The following is a 19,426-nucleotide window of genomic DNA, read 5'->3' as shown; positions in this document are numbered from 1 at the left end:
AAGCTAAAACCTCTTTGGATTGAATATGAGACAGATAAAAATGCACTTTAGTGGTATTAGTTTTCTCTTTTGACATAAATGCAAGAAATAGTACCAAACTCTAATGGCTCTTCCTTAAAAGAAGAAAAAAGTTTAATTAAATGTACTACTAGTTAATGAACATCCAACAGATTCTCTTCCATGATTCTGTATGTGGTCACAGAAGCCTTTTTCCTCCACAGAGGCATCAGTAAACACACATCAGTGTGTTCAGTGAAAGGACCGCAATAACGTTGGTCTGGGCTTGGATTCACTAACATACTAACTTGTGAACAGTCTGAAGCACAAACTAAGTTTGCATCTAGGTTTCTACACACAGGAGAAACTCTGTCGCTCATGTCAAGTGCTTCCTTTTAGGGATATGAAGAACAAAAAAGGTAAGAGGAAAAAGAGAAGATGCCACAGCTATATCCTTTTGTCTAATAACAGCTATCCTACTAAATCATTCAGAAACAATAAAATGCATAGGATGCTTAAGGAACCAAACCTGCTCCACCAGCTGGGATTATCACAGTCTTATTTCCAAATGTCTGCCGTGCAACCTGCTCAACTTTTCCTGCATGGGAGCGGGATACAATAATCCTTGGAGTCTTCTCGTTGTAGGAGGAACGAGCTCTTATGTTTGACCCACCATCCACCATTGCCCAAGCTAAAAGAGAAACACAAATTCTGCTAAAATTTACAAAAGACAATCTCTGTTAAGTGTAAAGATAAAAGGATCCTTATCCAAGAAAATGGAATTGGTGCCTCTGACTTAATTTCCCTCCCTACTGTAAAAGGGAAAGTTAGGGCTGAAGGAAGAGGCAGATGCCCACATGTGCACACAAGGTGAAGAGAAACAGTCCCCTGCCCCACACACTTTTGTGCGTATGGCATCTCACTGTGTCTAACTATTCTTACGTGATACTTTCAAAAACCAGTAAGAGGGAAAAATCCCAAGCAGCAATATTTAGAACTTGCAATTGGAAAGCCACCAAAGTTAAAAGTATGGCTCTGAATCAGAAATTGTCAGTATTTCCTCAAACAACCTTTTGAAAAAGAACAAAAAGTCCCACTACCCTTCAAAACAGATAGCAAAAACGTTATTGAGTCATTTTGTTCAGAATGACAGTCAAGCTAAGGAAGGAAATAGCTCAGGAGGACAGTAATACTAAGGAAAACATTTGATGCTGTGTTACGGAGGACTGAATTTAGAATACACAACCTCCCACTTCTTTCATCATGAGGTTCAAATCCAAGCCTGGTAGGTGGCATCCCCTAACCATTAATTTGACATTTACTTAGCAGACTAACCAGCAATTTCATCTCAGCAGAGGGCCAGATTGTATGGCAACAGACTAAGTTACGTGTAATAACAATGCCGACTGCCTTTTATTGCTTTGTATTTGTGTGGTAGTATTAGGAACAATTCTACTCACAACACATTGGTATTTCCAGCTGGGGAAAAGAATACTCATCACATAGAATAACAGAAATCATTGCATCTCATCTGATGCCATGTCTGAACATTTCACACTGTACTATTATTAAAGGAGATAAATTCTCAAAATCAGAGTGCTAAAAAACCCCACCATTTTTTCAGGTAGATGTTGATACATAGAAAAACATGTTCCAAAACCTCCAAGATTCTTAAAGCATATTGGAATATAGCACATATTTAAATGACTGGAAATTAAGTTCATATTTAAAGACAGTAAAATATTTAGCACAAAATACTGAGCATTCAGTGGGCAAAAAGAGAACAAATAAAAAATGTATGTATTCAGACTTAGTTTCTGTGCCAGAGCTACTGCATAACTTCACAACTCTAGAGGTCAGTATTGCCTAAGGGAAAATGAGAACATAAATTCTTGTTTCAAATATATAGTAAGACAAGAATACTAAAATTACTTTGAAGCTTTCAGAAGCACATACACATTGCCAACCTTTCAGCCATGCTCACTGATACATCATCAATACTAAAGAATTAATTAGTTCATGGTTGTGGCATTAAAAGCATTTCAGATAAGGCTATGCTACACACTCCTGCCTGTTAAATACATACAGTTGCCATCAAGATCTTTAATCAATCTTTGTTATTCACACTGAATAAACACCAGGTCCTGGGTACGACATCACAGACCCAAGTTCCTCTGCTGAATGAGCAAAGTACTCTTCTGCTAAAGGCTAACGGCACACATAAGACTGTTCAGTACACGCAGGTTTCGCTTCCTTTGGTTTGCTGTAAGGACTCTGATGGAAAGGATCTTAATTCTTACACATATTTCCAGTTAGCTTGTTTTAAATGCATCATTTCTATGTTAAACAAGGGCGGCATTTTCCTTTGTGGTTTCATAGCACAAAACGCATCTGTAGCTCTAATTCTGAGGTCTGCAGCAACACTCCTTTGCCCCAGGTACTATCTTCTCATTTATATCTACAGATGTTCTCTCAAACTTCAAATTTTAATTAACACTGTGGCTGAAGATGCTGGAAATATGTGAAGGCATAAAGGTACCTGTATATGCTGAGAATGGCTTGTGTATCACTCCTATGACTGGTTTACCATTTACAGCCACGCAAACCATTGTCGTGACGTACTGCCGAAGATCCTCTGTGGGCAAAACAAGAAAGTGAGCAAGTTTACAGCCAGATGCCAAGAACACAAGAAGAAACTCGGCATTATAGAAATGTTGTTCTTTGAAGACTAGCCTACATTCTGCCTCTCACAATTATGTAACTTTGCTGTATCTTCAAATAACCTTGCAGTTTTTAAAAGACTTTACAGACTCTTCAGTATTCCAGCAATTTTTCCTGTTCAGAAGATGTAAGCTATACTCCTACCAGATCCAATGCTAACAACTATGTCTTACGCAGCATGTATTTTCATGGGAATCTGTACCCCTATATTCTCCCTTCTTTGCCCCACTTCCTATCCTCCCTTAATGCAAAGGTAATAATTCAAATAGCAAAGAACATTCACCAGAAAAGGTGACTGTACCAATGGAACATTCATACGAAAATCCCCATTCTTCTGTTCGTCCTGCAGTACTTATCAGAAAGAATTTCAGTTGGATTGCCTTGAACATCTTATGTGACATCTTAAAACACTTGAAAAAGTGGAAGATGGAGTTATGGATGCTTTTTTGAAAAATTGTAACAAGATTTTTTTCTATCAAAGTAAACAGAATATTTACTTAGTATTCCCTTTAAATAAACAAACAAAAACTTTCTGAGATATTTAGTGTTGCCACAGTAACAACCAAAATAAAGAAATGTGTAATTCCAGCAGAATCCACAAATGACAGTTACCATTTATTTTAGCAATTACTTAGTTGCAAGGAATACCGAAGTGATTTCAGAGTGGGAATATTTAAAAGTAAATGCTGTGGTCTGACAACTACAGAGATTTCATTATGCAATGTGTTCAATTAAATCACACTAGCTTTGACATAACACACTTTAACAAGAGATGTCACTTTAAATACTTACTAGTTTGTCTCCAGTATAAAAGGCAGACATCAGAATTACACACATAATTTGTCAACAAGAATCAGCTACCTGTGTATTCTTGTGTAGCATCTAACGGATCGATCCAGACAGTCACACTTTCTGCTGGAACTTCTTTAGGCTGTATTTTTTGTTTTATGTCTTCAGGAATACTGTGATCCCAAGAGACTGTCTCCTGATCAGCTGTATCAACACGCTCTTCAGAATTTATCTATGATAAAACAACAAGTAGTTGCATTGATTTGTCAGATAGAGTAGCTATGTTAGTCAGGAAAATTACAGGTTTGCTCACATCTTCTCTTTCTCCCTTCACCTCCAGCTGAAAGTGCATGAATTAGTAATTTTTCAGCAGCTCCCAAGCTATTACAGTCATGTGACAAGCAATGGAAAACCACAATCCAGAATTTTACTGTGAACCATACCACAGCTGGACAGTTTCCTTGGCTGCACTCTTCCTACTGAATGTTCTTGGGAGTATGAATCTCAGGGGTTTTTAAATCAAAAATTAAATCCAGTTGCTTCAAATCTACAACCAGAACAATGGACTTCGGAGAATCATGCAGTACACAGATATAGTCAGTGTCTAATGTTCCATTTATACATATCAGTATATATGTATATACAGAAATGTACAGGTATTTTATCAACAAATATTTGGCAGACTGTGGTATGACTTGGGGACTAGGAATCCTAGTAGATATTCCTGCTTCTGGCATTGAATTACAACCAGAAATTCAAGCAGCTCAACTGGATGCAACCATTACACAATTGTCAGATGAATGAATGGTCTTTTATAAAGAAGTTAATAACATTCCATACCCATGAAGAAAAGAACATTTATAAACAGCAGTCCAAGGTCCCTTTTAAGCCTACTGTCACCTGCTGCCTAGCTCAATTAATTTTACTCTGGACCAGAGGGCATTTCACTGTGCTGAACAGAGCTTGGTCCAATAGTGAAACACAGTCCCAATCTGTTGCATGGAAGAACGTTCTGCAAAACCCAATACAATGACATTGTGACTGCAGTAGGAAAACATTTTTGGATCACAAGAGATGTACTTATCACAGAACACTGTATGTCATGATCTCTCATGTTACAAAACATCACATAACCTGGCAGGAAGAACTACTGGGGAAATATGGATCAATCTGTCTTAACCCATCCATACTCGCTTACTATCACTGCAAACATGGTTTACAGAAGAGCTGTAATGCAACTGGACAGAGGTAGTGCTAATAGGAATTTAGACAGATTAATTCCATTTACTTTTGGCACCTCGGTTACATTAGGAGACTAGTATTTCTATGCTCCTACTGCCAATAAAAAGGAAATCATTGCTACTGTGCCTTTCAAGCTTCAGCCTGCGTGAACCCTTCAGAAACGCATCACTCCACTAATTACTCAGTAGGATGATGATGCTTATGGCTTAAATGTGTAGGTTATATGTCTGAAGTCGAGTGTAACTAATGTAGACTTTTAGGACCTTTCAGAATATTAAGAACACAAGCTTTTTTTTACTCCTGCTAACTTTAAAGGTGGCTGCTTCTGATACAATTCTAAAGGAATGCCAGGCTGGCAACCTCCGATGCACAGTCAAAAGGCAAAATAGTAGGCACACATGGGATACGATGTGCCTACAAGCAAGAACCACCGATTTCCCTTCACTTGCTACAGATGGAGTTGGGACCCCTAAAACCGATAAATCCCCCCTGACTAAAGCAGCTTGTTATTACAGAGGATGTTGGCAAGTGACGCTGAAAGAACACAAATAAAGGAACAATCAAGACAATGTTTGAATGTTACAGACTTTGTATCAGCAGGATTTTTACATAATTCACATCATGACAAGAAAAGATATCACAAACCTCAACTGCAACAGATCATTAGCAAAGGGTTAAGGCTCATGCTCTCCAAGAGAATTCAAAAAAAGAGAGCAAGCAGAACTGTAGCAACTCCAGCCATACATCACAGATGTCTTCTCACATAAAACCAGTATTTGAAGCACTGCATGTCAAACAGAGTCCTTGAAGTTGCCACAACATTTACAAATTAAACATCTGTCACTGTACAATAAACCTGACGATTGTGTTTTCCCCTGGGGAAAGCAGTCCTGCAAAGTCAAGATGACTAGTCCCACAGACTTGGCAGCCTCAACACAGCCCCTGGGCAGTTTAAGTTCCACTACAGCATATTACGTACCACTATAATATAAAATGGAAAAAACCCAAAACAAAACAAAACCCACATTTCCTCAACAGAAGGAAGAGGCCTCCAAAAAGTTAAAGGGTTGTAACCAGTCCTCAAAAGGAAGACTCTCTTGTTAAATCTGTGTTTACAGTACACTAAAGTTAAAAGATTGAAACTATCTGAAAGGTATTGTTTTCAGAGATAAACCTCCTATTCTAGTTCAAATTCTGTAGCGGTCGCCATGAAGCTGCAGCAGTTATAATGCTGGTGAGAAGTCTCTCACAACAGCCATTATTAGTCTACCAGAAAAAAAGAAGAAAAAAGAAAAAAGGTAATAGCGATGAAGTTGCAGAGCCATTTGTAGAAAATAAAAATTAAAAAAACCTAGCTGGGTCACTAGTTCTTCCATTCATATGATCATTTACTCTGTAGCCTTGGCTGAACACTCCACAAGCAGAAATTCACAGTCATTCCACCCCATGCACTTATTAAATTGTTAGGAAGCCACATTATAGGTTTTGCAAGACATAGTTGCCTCAGAGAAGATCACTAACCCTTAATAGTATGAACTTTTCTTCTTTCCCCACCCTGCTGCACCCCTCCACCCCCTTTTTTTTTTTTTTTTAATACATGAGAATATACCTGGAAAACATGCCTTTGTGTTAATACTACTATTGTGTTCTACTTGTTATTCTCATTTGTTGGAATCCTCCAGAGGCCGTGACTTTACATTTGAAGCTTTTCTGAAGCGATATGGATACATAGTCAATGGCATTCCCCAATCTTCACCCAGAAATTAGGAGTAGCTTTGGTAGAAAGACAATCACAACGCCAAATGTTTCAGACAACAGTTTGTTCCAGCAAGACACACCAAGTCAATTAAACCTCGATGTTAGTGTAAATAATTATAAAGTTTGCATGCTTGCTATCATACACATAACTTCGCCTACTCCTAAGAGTCAGATTTAGACAGCAACTCATCATGCAAGAACCTGAGACAGCAAGCAGAAGAGAGAAATAAATAGCTATTTCGGGTTATCCACCTAACAGCTGTAAGCTGTAAAAGCCCATCTCAGGAGGTTCTGTAAGCTGTCCATCCACACCGAGCTCAACTACATCTCAGCAAACTTCCCCAGTTATGCTTGAAGGAAAAGCCCTCCTCACAAACAGCTGCATCAAACACAGAGATTTAATAAAATACATGTAAATCTGTGAACAGACTACTGCTGAAAGGTCAACAAAAAATTCATTTCATAAATGAGGCACCTTGCCAGCACAGAGCATCCTCAAAATGAATCTGTGAGGTGCAGGAATCCCGTAACAGCCAGAGGACGCTGCTCATGAGAGCCAGCAGCAGAGGTCCAACAGCAACACCAGGATCAGCCCACAGTGTGCCTTCCCAAACACCCAGATGTTCCCAGCCTTTGGAAACCCGTTGTACAGAAAAGACTCTCCTCCGGCATGTTGGTGATTGAAATACAGATCTGCTCAGGGACATGGGAAGCAACCCGAGTGTACTACAAACCCATGTGGATAAACGCAGTGCTCTGAACAACCAGCCAATAGTCCTGACCATTTAAAGACTTCAGGGAACCTCACACCAGCTCTTCCTCCCACGTTGGGCTACTCCCTACCAACACTTTCCCATGTCTTTTGTCGCAGTTCATCATCCAACAAACTTACTCGAATACTAGCTAGCTGCCTGTAGTGAGGTGAACAAACTCCGGCTTTTCCTTGGTTTGGAAGAGTAGGACACTGCTGTAGGTTTGCCTTTGAATTTACCCATTGAAGATAAACTGAAAAAATATATGCTAAAAAATTAAATAGACTTTTCTGCCCAAATACGTAATTATTTTTTTAAATAAACATCAACAAATGCAAATGTAATGTTTTTCTTATAAAGTGTTTGGCTGTATGTGGATTTTATTTAAATTTATTACTCCCCCTCCTTCCCCACATCCTTATCTAGCCCAATACTCATTTTGCATTTTAATATGCAAATAATGCAATGTCTTGAAAAAGATCCCCATATGATAATTAAGTCCTCTCAAATCCAAATCTCAGGGCTTTTTTATTAGAATAGAAAACAAAATGAGAACACCACAAATACTATCCCACCTGTACTACAAAAAAGAAATACTAATTAAGCTAGTCAAGGTTAAAAAAGTAAACAACATACAAAACCCCCACAGCTTAGGTAACAATAAAATATAATTTTACTAGTGAGACTATGAATGTACAAGTATTTCAGACACTACGTTTCAAGAACAGGGACTGGAATGGGTTGCCCAGAGAGACGGTAGATGTCCCATCCCTGGAAAAGTTCAAGGTCAAGTTGATTGTCTTCAACCTAATCTAGCTGGAGATGCCCCTGCTTATTGCAGGGGGGCTGGACTAGATGGCCTTTAAAGGACCCTTCCAATCCAAACTATGATTCAATGGATAAATCTATTGTTTTGAATGGAATCATGAAAAGGAAAAGCCTGGAGTCTCAGACAAAATAGTGTGTGCAGGGGACCGTTACTAAAACATTTACAGATGATTGACTTTGTTTTCCTGTTTTGTTAGGGCACTAACTCTGGATGACATACACAGTCACTTCACCAGTGATTACACAACCCAAGCATTATGCATACCCAAGATTCAAACTTAACTTTGCCATTTGTATTCATGTGACAGGAGATAGAGGAAAGGAGTGGGGGGACAGAAGTAAACGCAAACATTGACAAAAAATAAACCAATGACTCTGATACCTTCTTACTGGCTAAGACATGTCCCCTGTGGACAGCAGAAGATATTTTATTACTCTGTTTACCCTCTGGACTAATGCCCATGGCAACCTGTAAGAGGTTACTCACAATTACGCACCTTGAAAGGTGTACTGACCTACTAGGTGGCTGCATGGCACTGTACTTGATTTGCTGTTATTTGACTGTGCTTCAGAGATGTCACAACTCGGGGGAAGAGCAATTCAATCAGCAGGCTTTGGGCTTTCCCCCATCTATGGACCAAGCCTCACACCTTGCCCCTCCAACCACTGCTGCTGCACTGCACCGGAGAACAACATGCCTTTACACCCACCACACCACAAGTCAGACTGCTTTACCTCCATTTGCCCAGCTTCTCTCTGTTTTTTCCTCTCAAATGTATCAGAGGTGAAAGCTGTCTGATCTTCGCACAGCATCTGTGCACACACAAATTGTGTGAAGGAATCTGATGCCAAAACCTCTGAATGTAAATACCCACTTGACAAGTCAGGACCTATAAACATGCACACCAGGAGAGCAAGAAGTGGTCAAAGCACCATATTTCCAACACCCAAGGAAAGTACCTAACTTATCCAGGTTACAAAACAGGGCTTCAGAATCTGCTACACAAGGAAGGACTTGCATTCACACCAAGATTCAGCTCACCTGAAGCTAGGACCACTCACGATCACTCCCAACTTTTTAATTTGGGGGCTGCGAGTAGCAGTTTTCACTATGAACAAAAGCTGCTTCTTGAAAGCTTATGTTACTTAACACTGAAATGCAAACTCAGAAATCAAAGTATCACTTCCTTAAGTTTAAAATTCCTTTAAGCTTTGAACAATTTGAACAGTAGCCCTGCCAGCATAGTAAGAAAGAAAAAATAATCTGGTTTTATTCAGTACACTGACACTTTTAAAGCCAGTTGCCTCCTTTTGAAAGGTTTCTTTTCCTCCTTAGATTACCACAACCTATTAGAAAGGAAAAATGAGCTTTTACAGGTGATCTTCATGCCTTTGAAAAAGGTTCCTCTTGCTAGGGTCCAACTTACAAAGAGTTTTAGCGGGGTAGAGTTTGTTATGAAAGGACAGAGGACCTTGCTGAATCACATGGCTCTCTAAATAAACACCTTGTTAAAAGGTTATAAATTTGAATTAAGATATAAAATGTATTTGTATATAAATGTGTAAGGTATAAAAATACACTAATATATAAAATAATAAAAGGTATAAAACCCATTGGTCTCATCATTCATTTGAAATTAAAACAACAAATACTTCTATAATAATGCCAAAACACAGATAAAGGACAAACGCATTTTTCAAGGCACAGAAGTCCAGACAGAGAGAAGCTTTCCTCTACCATCAACTACATCTTCATTTTATTTTAATGACATGAAGAAGTCACTTCATGCAGGAACAAGATGACAGGATCAGACAAACCTAAATGTCAAAAAGCTTGATTAGCGTTTATCAAAACTCATTACATGGCTTTGGTCATTAAGCCAGCAGGAAGCAGAGTGAAACAAACAGGTTTTCATAGACGGTAAAGACTTGCCAGGTAACAACTCTGCTTCTACTGACTTACGACAAATAGAAGTTGGTGAACACAATAAAAATCAACAGAGGGAATCAGCATGGATCACAGAATTCACAGCTTCCACCAGTAATCTGCAGAAACAGATTTTAGAATTTAAAACCAATAAAAGAATAAAGCCACTCGCTTATTAACTCACACAAGTCATTTCAGTAAATGGCAAAATTCTCCGTTACGGTTCTATACAGATGCAAGTCTAGCAAAAAGAAAGGTATGACTAGCTAGGAGAGTTGCAAAGCTACTTTTCATTTTAAGAAAACATCCAAATAAGGCCGGATTAGAAGTCTACCAATACAATAAATAACACTGACAAAACGTCCACTGTCAGTGGTACACTACTAAAAACCACATCTTCATATGCCCAGCTGACAGATCAAACATCCCTGGTATACATGCAAGCCACATGAAGTACTTGTAATTAGATCTGAAAATATAATCACAGAACTCATTACCATAAAGTTACAGGCTTTAACTTCATGTTATGTAGACAGTGCCAGCACAAGTCATCTAATACCAATTAAAACCCATGTTAAGAGATGCATCTCCAGACAACAACTACTACTGAGATTCTTGCTTTACTTAGAAACCTACTGGCAGTTGCTAAGACCATATGGGTCAGAAGAACATTAATTTTGTTAAAAACCCTAAGACCTGAGGATGCCATTCTCGCAACACGGAGAGACAAACAAATTACTACACTTTTTCAGCAAAGCACTGAAATCCTTCTGAAGTTTAAGTAGCATTTTGATTTTTAAACTGACTTCTTTAACATATCTATCTTTCCCACAAAAATATTATCAGATGTAAAGCTTGCCATCTCAGATGAAATTCCAGTTTTCTAAGTATGACAGTTGGCATCGTGGTCAGAAGCCTGTAAACAGCAGGTTTAAACCTAGAAAGTACTCCAGGTAGCTTGAAAAAAAAAATATTCTTGGAGACATTAAGCTTCCAAAAGTAGAATTAATTTAGAAGAAAATCTCATTAAAAGGTAAAACTGGCATGTTCTTCAATTTCCATTTCAAATACTGATGCCTGTTTTCAGCATTATCATGCACAAACTTGAAATGAGGTATTTATAATCTGCCTTAACTGTGAAAGAGATGGAAGAAAGTTCAGATGCAGGACAAGACCAACAAAAAGATGCCTGAAGAGAAGACTGACACAGAGGAAGACTTGATTTCCAACACAGTCACAATAAAAAAATTAAAAAAAAAGAAACAAAGGATATTTCTCTATTCGGTATTTAGACTAGAAAACAAGACATATAGCTGGTGCCACTACAGAACATAAATCAATACACTGGTCAGAAATAAAGCCCAGACAGCAGGAAATGGAGAGTATAGGGCAGAAATCACTCTGGCAAATAAGACTGAAGTCTGCATTTGTGAAAACACTAGCACTGTGGAGAAGCAAAATAGCAGAATTGTGTGGGTCGCTTTAAAATTGACCTTTCCATAATCAGAGGACAGAGGGAATGTGGCCAATGCACTTAGTTTAAGGAACACATCTTCCTCTGTCAATCACTCCTACCTTTGTGAGCAAGTAGGGCTGCTTCTTCAGATGTGCTGACGCAGGCTGTTGATAGGGCCATAATGTGAAGGAGGGTATTTTAACCTTTATTTTACATTTTACCTTGGATACATTCATGTATCGAGCTCCTGACACTGACCCCCAGACAAAAGCATTAGAAAAATGGCAGACCCTGATGTGTGGCACCAAGCAGCTCTTTTACCAAGTAATGCTGCTGAAACCCCAATATCACGAGATCATACCTTCAAACAGAGAAGCTCTTCTGCACAGAATGTACCCGTGTTTCTGGCCAGTCTCTAACTGGATTTGGAACCCCTGCTGCCTCAGTCCCCTGTCCCTGTCCCCTATCCCCTCTCCCCCCCAGCAGCAGGGCTAGCTCAAGCATCTCTTTAATCCCCTCACTTGACTCCCATCCCAGTGCTTCTTATCACACCACCACTGTGCTAGCACAAGGAATGAGACTGCATAGAGAGCCAACCACAAAAGCAGTGAAGTAACCCAGAAAGATAAATGAGATAAATGAAAAAAAAATTAAAAGGAGCAGAGGAGATGATTATAGCTGGATCAGAGCTTTAACTCATTCTCAGCATGACAAACAAAGCAGACAATGACAGCACACTGGTAGTGCAGGAGCAGTAAACATCTCAAGCCTGTAACAGCAGCTGAGGACCCTACAAATAGAAACCACTGCATATATTTTAGCATCAAATGTATTTTAAAATCAACTGCACAAACATACTTCATAGAAGATGTGTGCAAATATTCATTGCCAGATGTTAAGCATGATCAGACAACACTGGGTAACAGCTGAATTAGAAATAACTGACTTGACCCTTCCTCCCTTATCTTTCTCACACCTCAATCTACACAGTGATAAAACAGAATGGATCTGCTCCTCTTCAGTCTTACCTAACCTAGCTGTGAGAAATCTTGAACTGATGCAAATGCATCTATTTGTATCAAATAGAGCAGGTGATGTAAGCAGCGGAGTTCCTCTTCCTCTGTAGTCAAAATACCTTTACTTAAAAGAACAAAGGCAAAACATTTCATATGGGTGGGGGGTTTTGTCTTCCTCCTTCAGATCTGGAAGTTGTTTTTTTTCAATCACAACTGCCAGGACTGTAAGACAGTTTATTTCAGTTTCTGAAGTGAGACACCTTACTCTACCATCTTCTCTTAATAATCACACTGTAAGAGAAGATCTGCTTCAGGCAGACTGTTTGCATGCTGTCCCTTTGTATGCCCCACAGCACAACACAGGGAATCCAAGGCTGCTCACTGACTAAAATTTCAGTCAAATGACTTATACCCTCTCACAGTTTAAAACTATTACCCCTTGCCCTATCACTACAGATCCTATTAAAATGTCTGTCCCCATCTCTCTCTTAAGCCCCCTTTAAGTATTGAAATGTGACCAGAAGGTCTTTGCAGAGCCTTCTCTTCTCCAGGCTCATCAAGCATTTCCTTCGCATTATAGGCATACTTTGGCACCCAGGTTTTGTGCTGATTTGTTTTTTTTTCCTGGCTGCAGCTATTGGCACCAATTTAAGTACCCCTGTAAGGCTCAAGGGTTCCACGATGTGAGTAAATCACATTTTGCATAAATTTACTCATGGAATTCTTTCAGGTTTTGTTTGACAGCTTTTGTTAGCAGCATCTTATCTAGCGTGAAAAGCAGAGGGGTTTTATTTGACTTCAGCAATGTTTTTTATTCTGGAGCATTGCTCTGTACACAGGGATAAGGCTACAGATATAAAGTACAATGCTTCTTACAAGATGCAGTTTTATGCTGCCTCACATGAAAGGTGTCTTAGGAAATCCTCTATAATCCTCATATTCACACCAAAACTGAAGCAGGTCTGTTTATGAAACAGTAGCAGGTTTAGATGTGTTGTGTTGAAAGTACACATGAAGGATTTGCAGATTGAGATGAGACCTTGTCTTTGCACCCAAGAAGTGGGATAGTGCCACATGTATATAAATAACTAAAGTTTATATTTTGGTTTGTACAAATGTTTATGAATACATCTTCATCATAGTATAGACTTTAAGAGACAGCATGTCTTACCAGTATACACAGCTTAGTGGGTATTTTTTAAACACTGCATGAGACGATGTCAATAATAACAGCTTATGTACTCAGAATACTAAATATCCCAGAGCTGATCTGTCAGATTAAGTAACTCTAGATCAGCTGAAAGAGTTGTCAAAAACTCTTCCTAGTCATCCTCAATGCCCAAGGAGAGGGAAGAGGAGAGGGAAGAGGGCATATGCCTGATTTTTTCCAGTTCCACAGATGTACACACACATTTTTGTCTTTGTACTGTGTTGAGAACACATCTGCACCTAAAGTACCATCTATTTTTAAAGACTAGCAGCTCAAGTCAACCATAAGGAAAACAAAAAGGAGTACCAAAGTTTTTTAAAAGGAGATGTTCAAAATTAAGGCAGCCTGAGAGGAAGACACACAAGTCAGGCTGTCAGTGCTATGCATCCCAAGCACGGGAGAGGAGTTTACACACTTGGCCACAGACACAGAACAGGTGATAACAGTTCACTGAGCAATTAAGAGCCCCCCCCCCCCCCCGAGCCCCCAGCCTTCTCTAAAAGCACAGACAACTCTTGTATCTAAACCAATGGTATCCCTCCACCCGCAGAAGGGAAGCAAGCGTACCGGTTTCAGGTAACGATATAGGTATGCTGTCGTGCCAAGCTCCATGAGGACACTGAATAGCAAAAGAGAACAGGGGACAATACTGTTCCTTCCTTTAACGTAGGGCCTGCAAAGGTGGCTTGCCATTGACAGACAATCCAGCCTGCAAAGGTGGCTTGCCATTGACAGACAATCCAGCAATCTTTGGAACATAAACTTCATAGTCTTTTTGCAGAGGAAGATTAATACATACCAAGTTTATTTCAAATACTGAAGATTGTGGTGTTTCCTTTAGATTTCATATTCAGAGGGTTCATTATAACACACAAAACCAAACAAACCAACCACCACCCTGAGGAACTTCAAAAACGGCCACTGAAAACTCATTGAGTAGTAACTAAATTTAACCGAAGAATAAACTTAACTATGCTACTTTTTCTCTCAACCTGTCCAGGAAAAGCACGCAAATCATCACCTTTGAAACGCAAGTTTAAGGTTTTCTATCCATTCCAAATGACTGTAAAAAGCTAAGGATTTTAACATCAAGAGACTGAAGAGAACTTCCCATTTACTAAAGAGAATGTGGAAACAAATCCAACCGACCCCCCAAAACCTCAAAGTATAGCTCTGGTCTGGGTGCGACCTGAAGCACGAGACCCAGGTTTCACGAGCAAACAAGCGCGGGGAGGGGTGCACACCTCTGGAGAAAAAGCAAATTCCACTCGCCCACGTAGGCAGTGACACAGCCGCTCGCTGATCTGCTGTCCCGAAGTCACAGGACCTAAGAAGCGCAGATACCGTGACACCACGTTCCTAAACCTCCAGATTCTCAATGCCTTGTCCCTCTTACAGGCTCCAGGAGAGTTACGGAGTTACACGCTCCCCCTGTAACTTCGGGCGGGGCGGACAAATGGCAGCGAGGATAATTAAGAAAACGGGCGTTCCTAGTCTCAGCACCAGGAGCGCATGTGGAATTCGCGCTATGCCATCCCCTTCATCCTTACCCGGACAGCCCGCCACCCGCAGCCGTCCGGCTCGGTGCCCCGTCCCCGTATTATTTCAGCCATGTTGTTTCACCTCGCAGAGCTGCCCCGCAGGCGACCCAACCCCCTCCCCCGCAGCCCAGCACCCGCGGCAGCAGGCGTGAGGTGGCACTGCCACCACGGCGGCGCGAGGGGAAGGAGAAACGCCACACGCGGGCGGCACTTCCCGCCGGCGGGCACCAAACGGAGAGGTGACACGTGTGTCCCCCCCCGCTCGCCTCAGGGCGCCGCACGGCCGGCAGGGCCGGGGGAGCCCCCCCCGCCTCACGGGAGGGCGGCTGGCACCCACCTGCACGGCGGGGAAGGCGCCCTTCAGCAGGTAGAACATCCTGCGGTTGGAGAGGAGGTCGCCGCTCGTCAGCTGCTCCTCGGCCCCCTCCCGCGTCTTCCCCTTCGCCTTGGCGTTGAGGACGTTGCCCTCGCGGACCCGCTTCACCTCCTCCCCGCCCCTGACGGCGGCCAGGACGGACACGGCCAGCAGCTCCCGCAGGTCCACGGCGCCGGCGGGCGCGGAGCCGCGGGGGGTCTCGGGCCCGCCGGCCGCCGGCTCGCTCAGCATGAAAAAGGCGAAGCGGCCGGCCAGGAAGCCGGAGTAGAGGTGGTAGAGGACGCCCAGCCCCAGCAGGCAGAACACGGCCATGCCGAGCGGCGAGAGGCGGATCCCCATGGGGGCCATGGCCGCGGGGCAGGGGGCACTGCGGCGCGGGCGGGCGGCGGTACCGGCAGCTCACCACAGCCCCATGGCGCCGCCGGGGCGCTGCGCTCCGCTGGTACTGCGGCGGGGCCGGCCGGGCTCCACACTCCCCGGCGGGCCGGTGGGGAGACGGCGCCGTCTGTATCCGGGTCAGGCGGAGGCGGGGCCGGCCGCTCGCACTGAGCATGTCCCGCCGCCCTCCGCGTGGGGCCGGGCGGTGCGGCTGTCCCCTGTGCTGCGCGGTCCCCTCTGCGGGCGGCTCGGTAGAAGGTTGGGGGGAATCCCCCCCATTTCCTACCGTGGCCATGCCCGGCAGCGCACGCTGGCCACCCGCCGGTTGTCCCGAAGCCTGTGTGCCGGGGCGCCGCTCTGCGGGCCCGGGGCGCGCACGGCCGGGCGGCGGGGCCGGGGGGTGACCCTGGCAGCGCCACCGCCCGCTGCGTGCGGGGCGGCGGGGGGCGGCGGCACGGGCCGGGAAGGGGCTTTCCCTTGGAAACTGCTGTTCGCATAAATTGCTGCTTAGTTTCTGAAGGGTGGTTGTTAACGGGTCCGAGCAGCAGTGCTGAGCATCTCGTTTTTCACGTGCTTAGGAGTGAAATTAGGGAGCTTGGGGAATCTTCGGCTCCCGCCGTGCTGCGTGCGGGGAGGGGGCTCCAAGGATTCCTGCAAATCCAACCATTTCCTCAGCCAAGTGACGTGCTAAAAGCCTACCTGCACTGTGCTTTTCCTTTGCACCTCAGTTGGATTGGGGGAGTGTGAAACTGCATGGTTATGACCAGAGTCTCTTTATTTTTTTTTGTTTTCTAATTCTCTCCAGTATTTTTGAGTAAGCTATATCAGAAACAAAAGAAATAAATTTACAATTGTTTGAATTAATTACATGTTCTTTTACTCAAGCCGTATTTTTGTCTGTTGATACACAGGTTATAGACACAGACCTTGGTAGTGACTCTGGGAAGAAGTAATTCCTAGGGATCACATGCTATAACTGTTTTCCTGGGATCTTGTGTTTTAATTTTTAGAAGTGTTAAACTTCTGTAATCAAGAATGTGAAAACTAGGAAAGACCAAAATTAAGATTGGCTTTGCAAACTAGAGTTGCCATATCATCTTCTCTGCATTTCCATTTTAATGGAAATTAATTACATGGTTGCATACCAAGTATCCTGCAGGATCATGCCCTCTCTGAAGGGTATGTACTGGGACTGAAAATGAAAGGACAGACCGTAGGGAGAGAAGTGTTCAATTTCAAAAAGAGATTCAAAAGAGTTAGTTGGATTTTATTCTTTGCTGTGCTGGGATTTAAAGAATCACAGAATGGTCAGGGTTGGAAGGCACCTCTGGAGATCATCTAGTCCCAACTAAAGCAGGTTCACCTACAGCAGGTCACACAGGAGTGCGTCCAGGCTTGTTTTGAATGTCTCCAGAGAAGAAGACTCCACAGCCTCTCTGGGCAGCCTGTGCCAGGGCTCTGTCATCCTCAAAGTGAAGAAGTTCTTCCTCATATTCAGCAGGAACTGCCTGTGCTGCAGTTTTTGTGCCCGTTGCCCCTTGCCTTGTCAGTGGGCACCACTGAAAAGAGCCTGGCCCCATCCTCTTGACACTTGCCCTTGAGATATTTTTATGCATTGATAAGGTCCCCTCTCAGTCTTCCCCAGGGTAAACAGGCCCAGCTCTCTCAGTCTTTCCTCATCAGGAAGATGCTCCAGTCCCCTCATCACTTTGTAGCCTTTTGCTGGACCCTCTCCAGTAGCTCCCTGTCTCTCCTGGACTGGGGAGGCCAGAGCTGGACACGGCACTGCAGATGTGGCCTCACCAGGGCAGAGTACCTCCCTTGACCTTCTGGGCACACACTTCCTGATGCACCCCAGATCCCACTGGTCTCCTTGGCCACCAGGGCACACTGCTGGCTCATGGGCAACTTGTGTATGCTATTGGGCAACAACTAGAACGTCCATGCTTTCCAGCTTCCCATTCTTTTTTATGTACAAGGGTTTTTTTCTATACAGTTGCTTCTCTGGCAGAAAGGCAGAGGGAGGATACACTGATGAGTTTCCTTATTATCAATTTCATGATTCAGCATTTCGTATAGTAATTATTAATGGTAAGAAGCTATGCAGCAACATAGGGTTGGTGTTGGACAAAGAGTAAACTTGTATCTGTAATGAACAATGAATGCAAGACTAACAACTAGGTGTGCTTGGGAACATGACCGTTACAAAAAATGCTGGGCAAAGTAATCAACAGCTATGCTGCCTGATGCTATCAGTAACAGTTTATGTGTGTTCAGTAAACAGGAATTTTAAACTACTGGTGGAGGAAACCCAGAAGGAAGAAAACCTGCAAGTTTTTGAACTGGTTTCTTAATGAAAAGAAAGTAAAATACTAGGCTTTTTGTCCCACTGAAGTTTGCAAAGACCTTACAGAGGTATAAAAATAAGATGGATTTATTACTTGCTGCTAACATTTCTATGCCTGCCATTAATATAGACAGCAAATATTAACAGTAATGTAAACTGTGAAGAGGACAGTGCACAAAGGGCTCTTTATTTCAGTGATACTGTATGTGCCATCTCTGCCAGGTTTCAGAATAAACTTCATTACTGAATGATATCACGTAACCAATAGATGATATGCTGGCATCCTTTTTCTCCCTAATAAACTTATTCTGGAATTACCAATATAATTTTTAAAGGTCTTAGTCTGATACCTCCCCAGCTGTTTTTCCAAGATCCCCAGATCAGGTTTCTCATGTTTATTCAGCCTGTCAACTTCACCTGGGCTCCAGAACACCACAGAGATCTTTGCAAAGTGCTCCTGCCAGTTGACGTAAAGGGAGTTTAGGCAAGGCTTTCTTTATGGCTTCAACCTGTAAGATGACCTTCCAGAGACCACAATGTAGGCACAAAATGAAATAAACTTGGAGGGAAAAAAAAGAAGTCTTTGTTCTGAGGGAAGGAGTTAAAGAAATTTTAGTAGATCTAATTGCTTAACGATTACCTAGATTGTTGTTGGAAAATAATGCTTTGTTTTACTAACTATTGTGTAAATTAACTGAAGCAAGGAGTCTACAGTTCCTTCTGTAGGACAGTTCATGATGAGAACTAGCTAAAACCAACTCTATAGTTTGGACAAAGACCAAGGAACAACTGAGTCTGCGCAAAGAGAGAAGGTAAAAAGTTCAGAGCGAGGGAGACTACCGAGCCTTCATCCTCACGACCCTCATGACCACCACCAAGAGGCACTATGCATGCACAGTTGGGAGGGACTTATGGAAATGACTTCTTGGAACTAATTTTAATATGAAGCAGGGCTAGGTTATGAATATGTATAGGCATATTTGGAAATCTTATGTGTGTGCAACATTTGATTATATAAATTGAGGCAAGTTGTTGCCCCTGTTGCGCGTGGCTTTGGTGAGACTACCCCCTGTGCTGCCCAGCACTGA

General features: G+C 42.4%; 1 protein-coding gene across 1 annotated transcript in view; it reads right to left on the bottom strand.

Moving 5' to 3' along the window:
• BPNT2 (3'(2'), 5'-bisphosphate nucleotidase 2) overlaps positions 1 to 19,426 on the bottom strand; it is a 26,286-nt gene extending 6,860 nt beyond the window's left edge. Inside the window, exons 1-4 of the mRNA XM_080379158.1 lie at positions 15,575 to 19,426; positions 3,580 to 3,739; positions 2,537 to 2,632; positions 527 to 688 (exon numbers count right to left, since the gene is read on the bottom strand). Coding sequence (XP_080235284.1) covers positions 527 to 688; positions 2,537 to 2,632; positions 3,580 to 3,739; positions 15,575 to 15,961 — 805 coding nt within the window. The 5' untranslated portion in view covers positions 15,962 to 19,426. The remainder of the gene's footprint in view (positions 1 to 526; positions 689 to 2,536; positions 2,633 to 3,579; positions 3,740 to 15,574) is intronic.

The sequence above is a fragment of the Falco punctatus genome (genome assembly GCF_963210335.1).
Source record: "Falco punctatus genome assembly, chromosome: 3".
NCBI classification, from domain to species: Eukaryota; Metazoa; Chordata; class Aves; order Falconiformes; family Falconidae; genus Falco; species Falco punctatus.
This window is presented reverse-complemented; position numbering and strand designations above follow the sequence as displayed.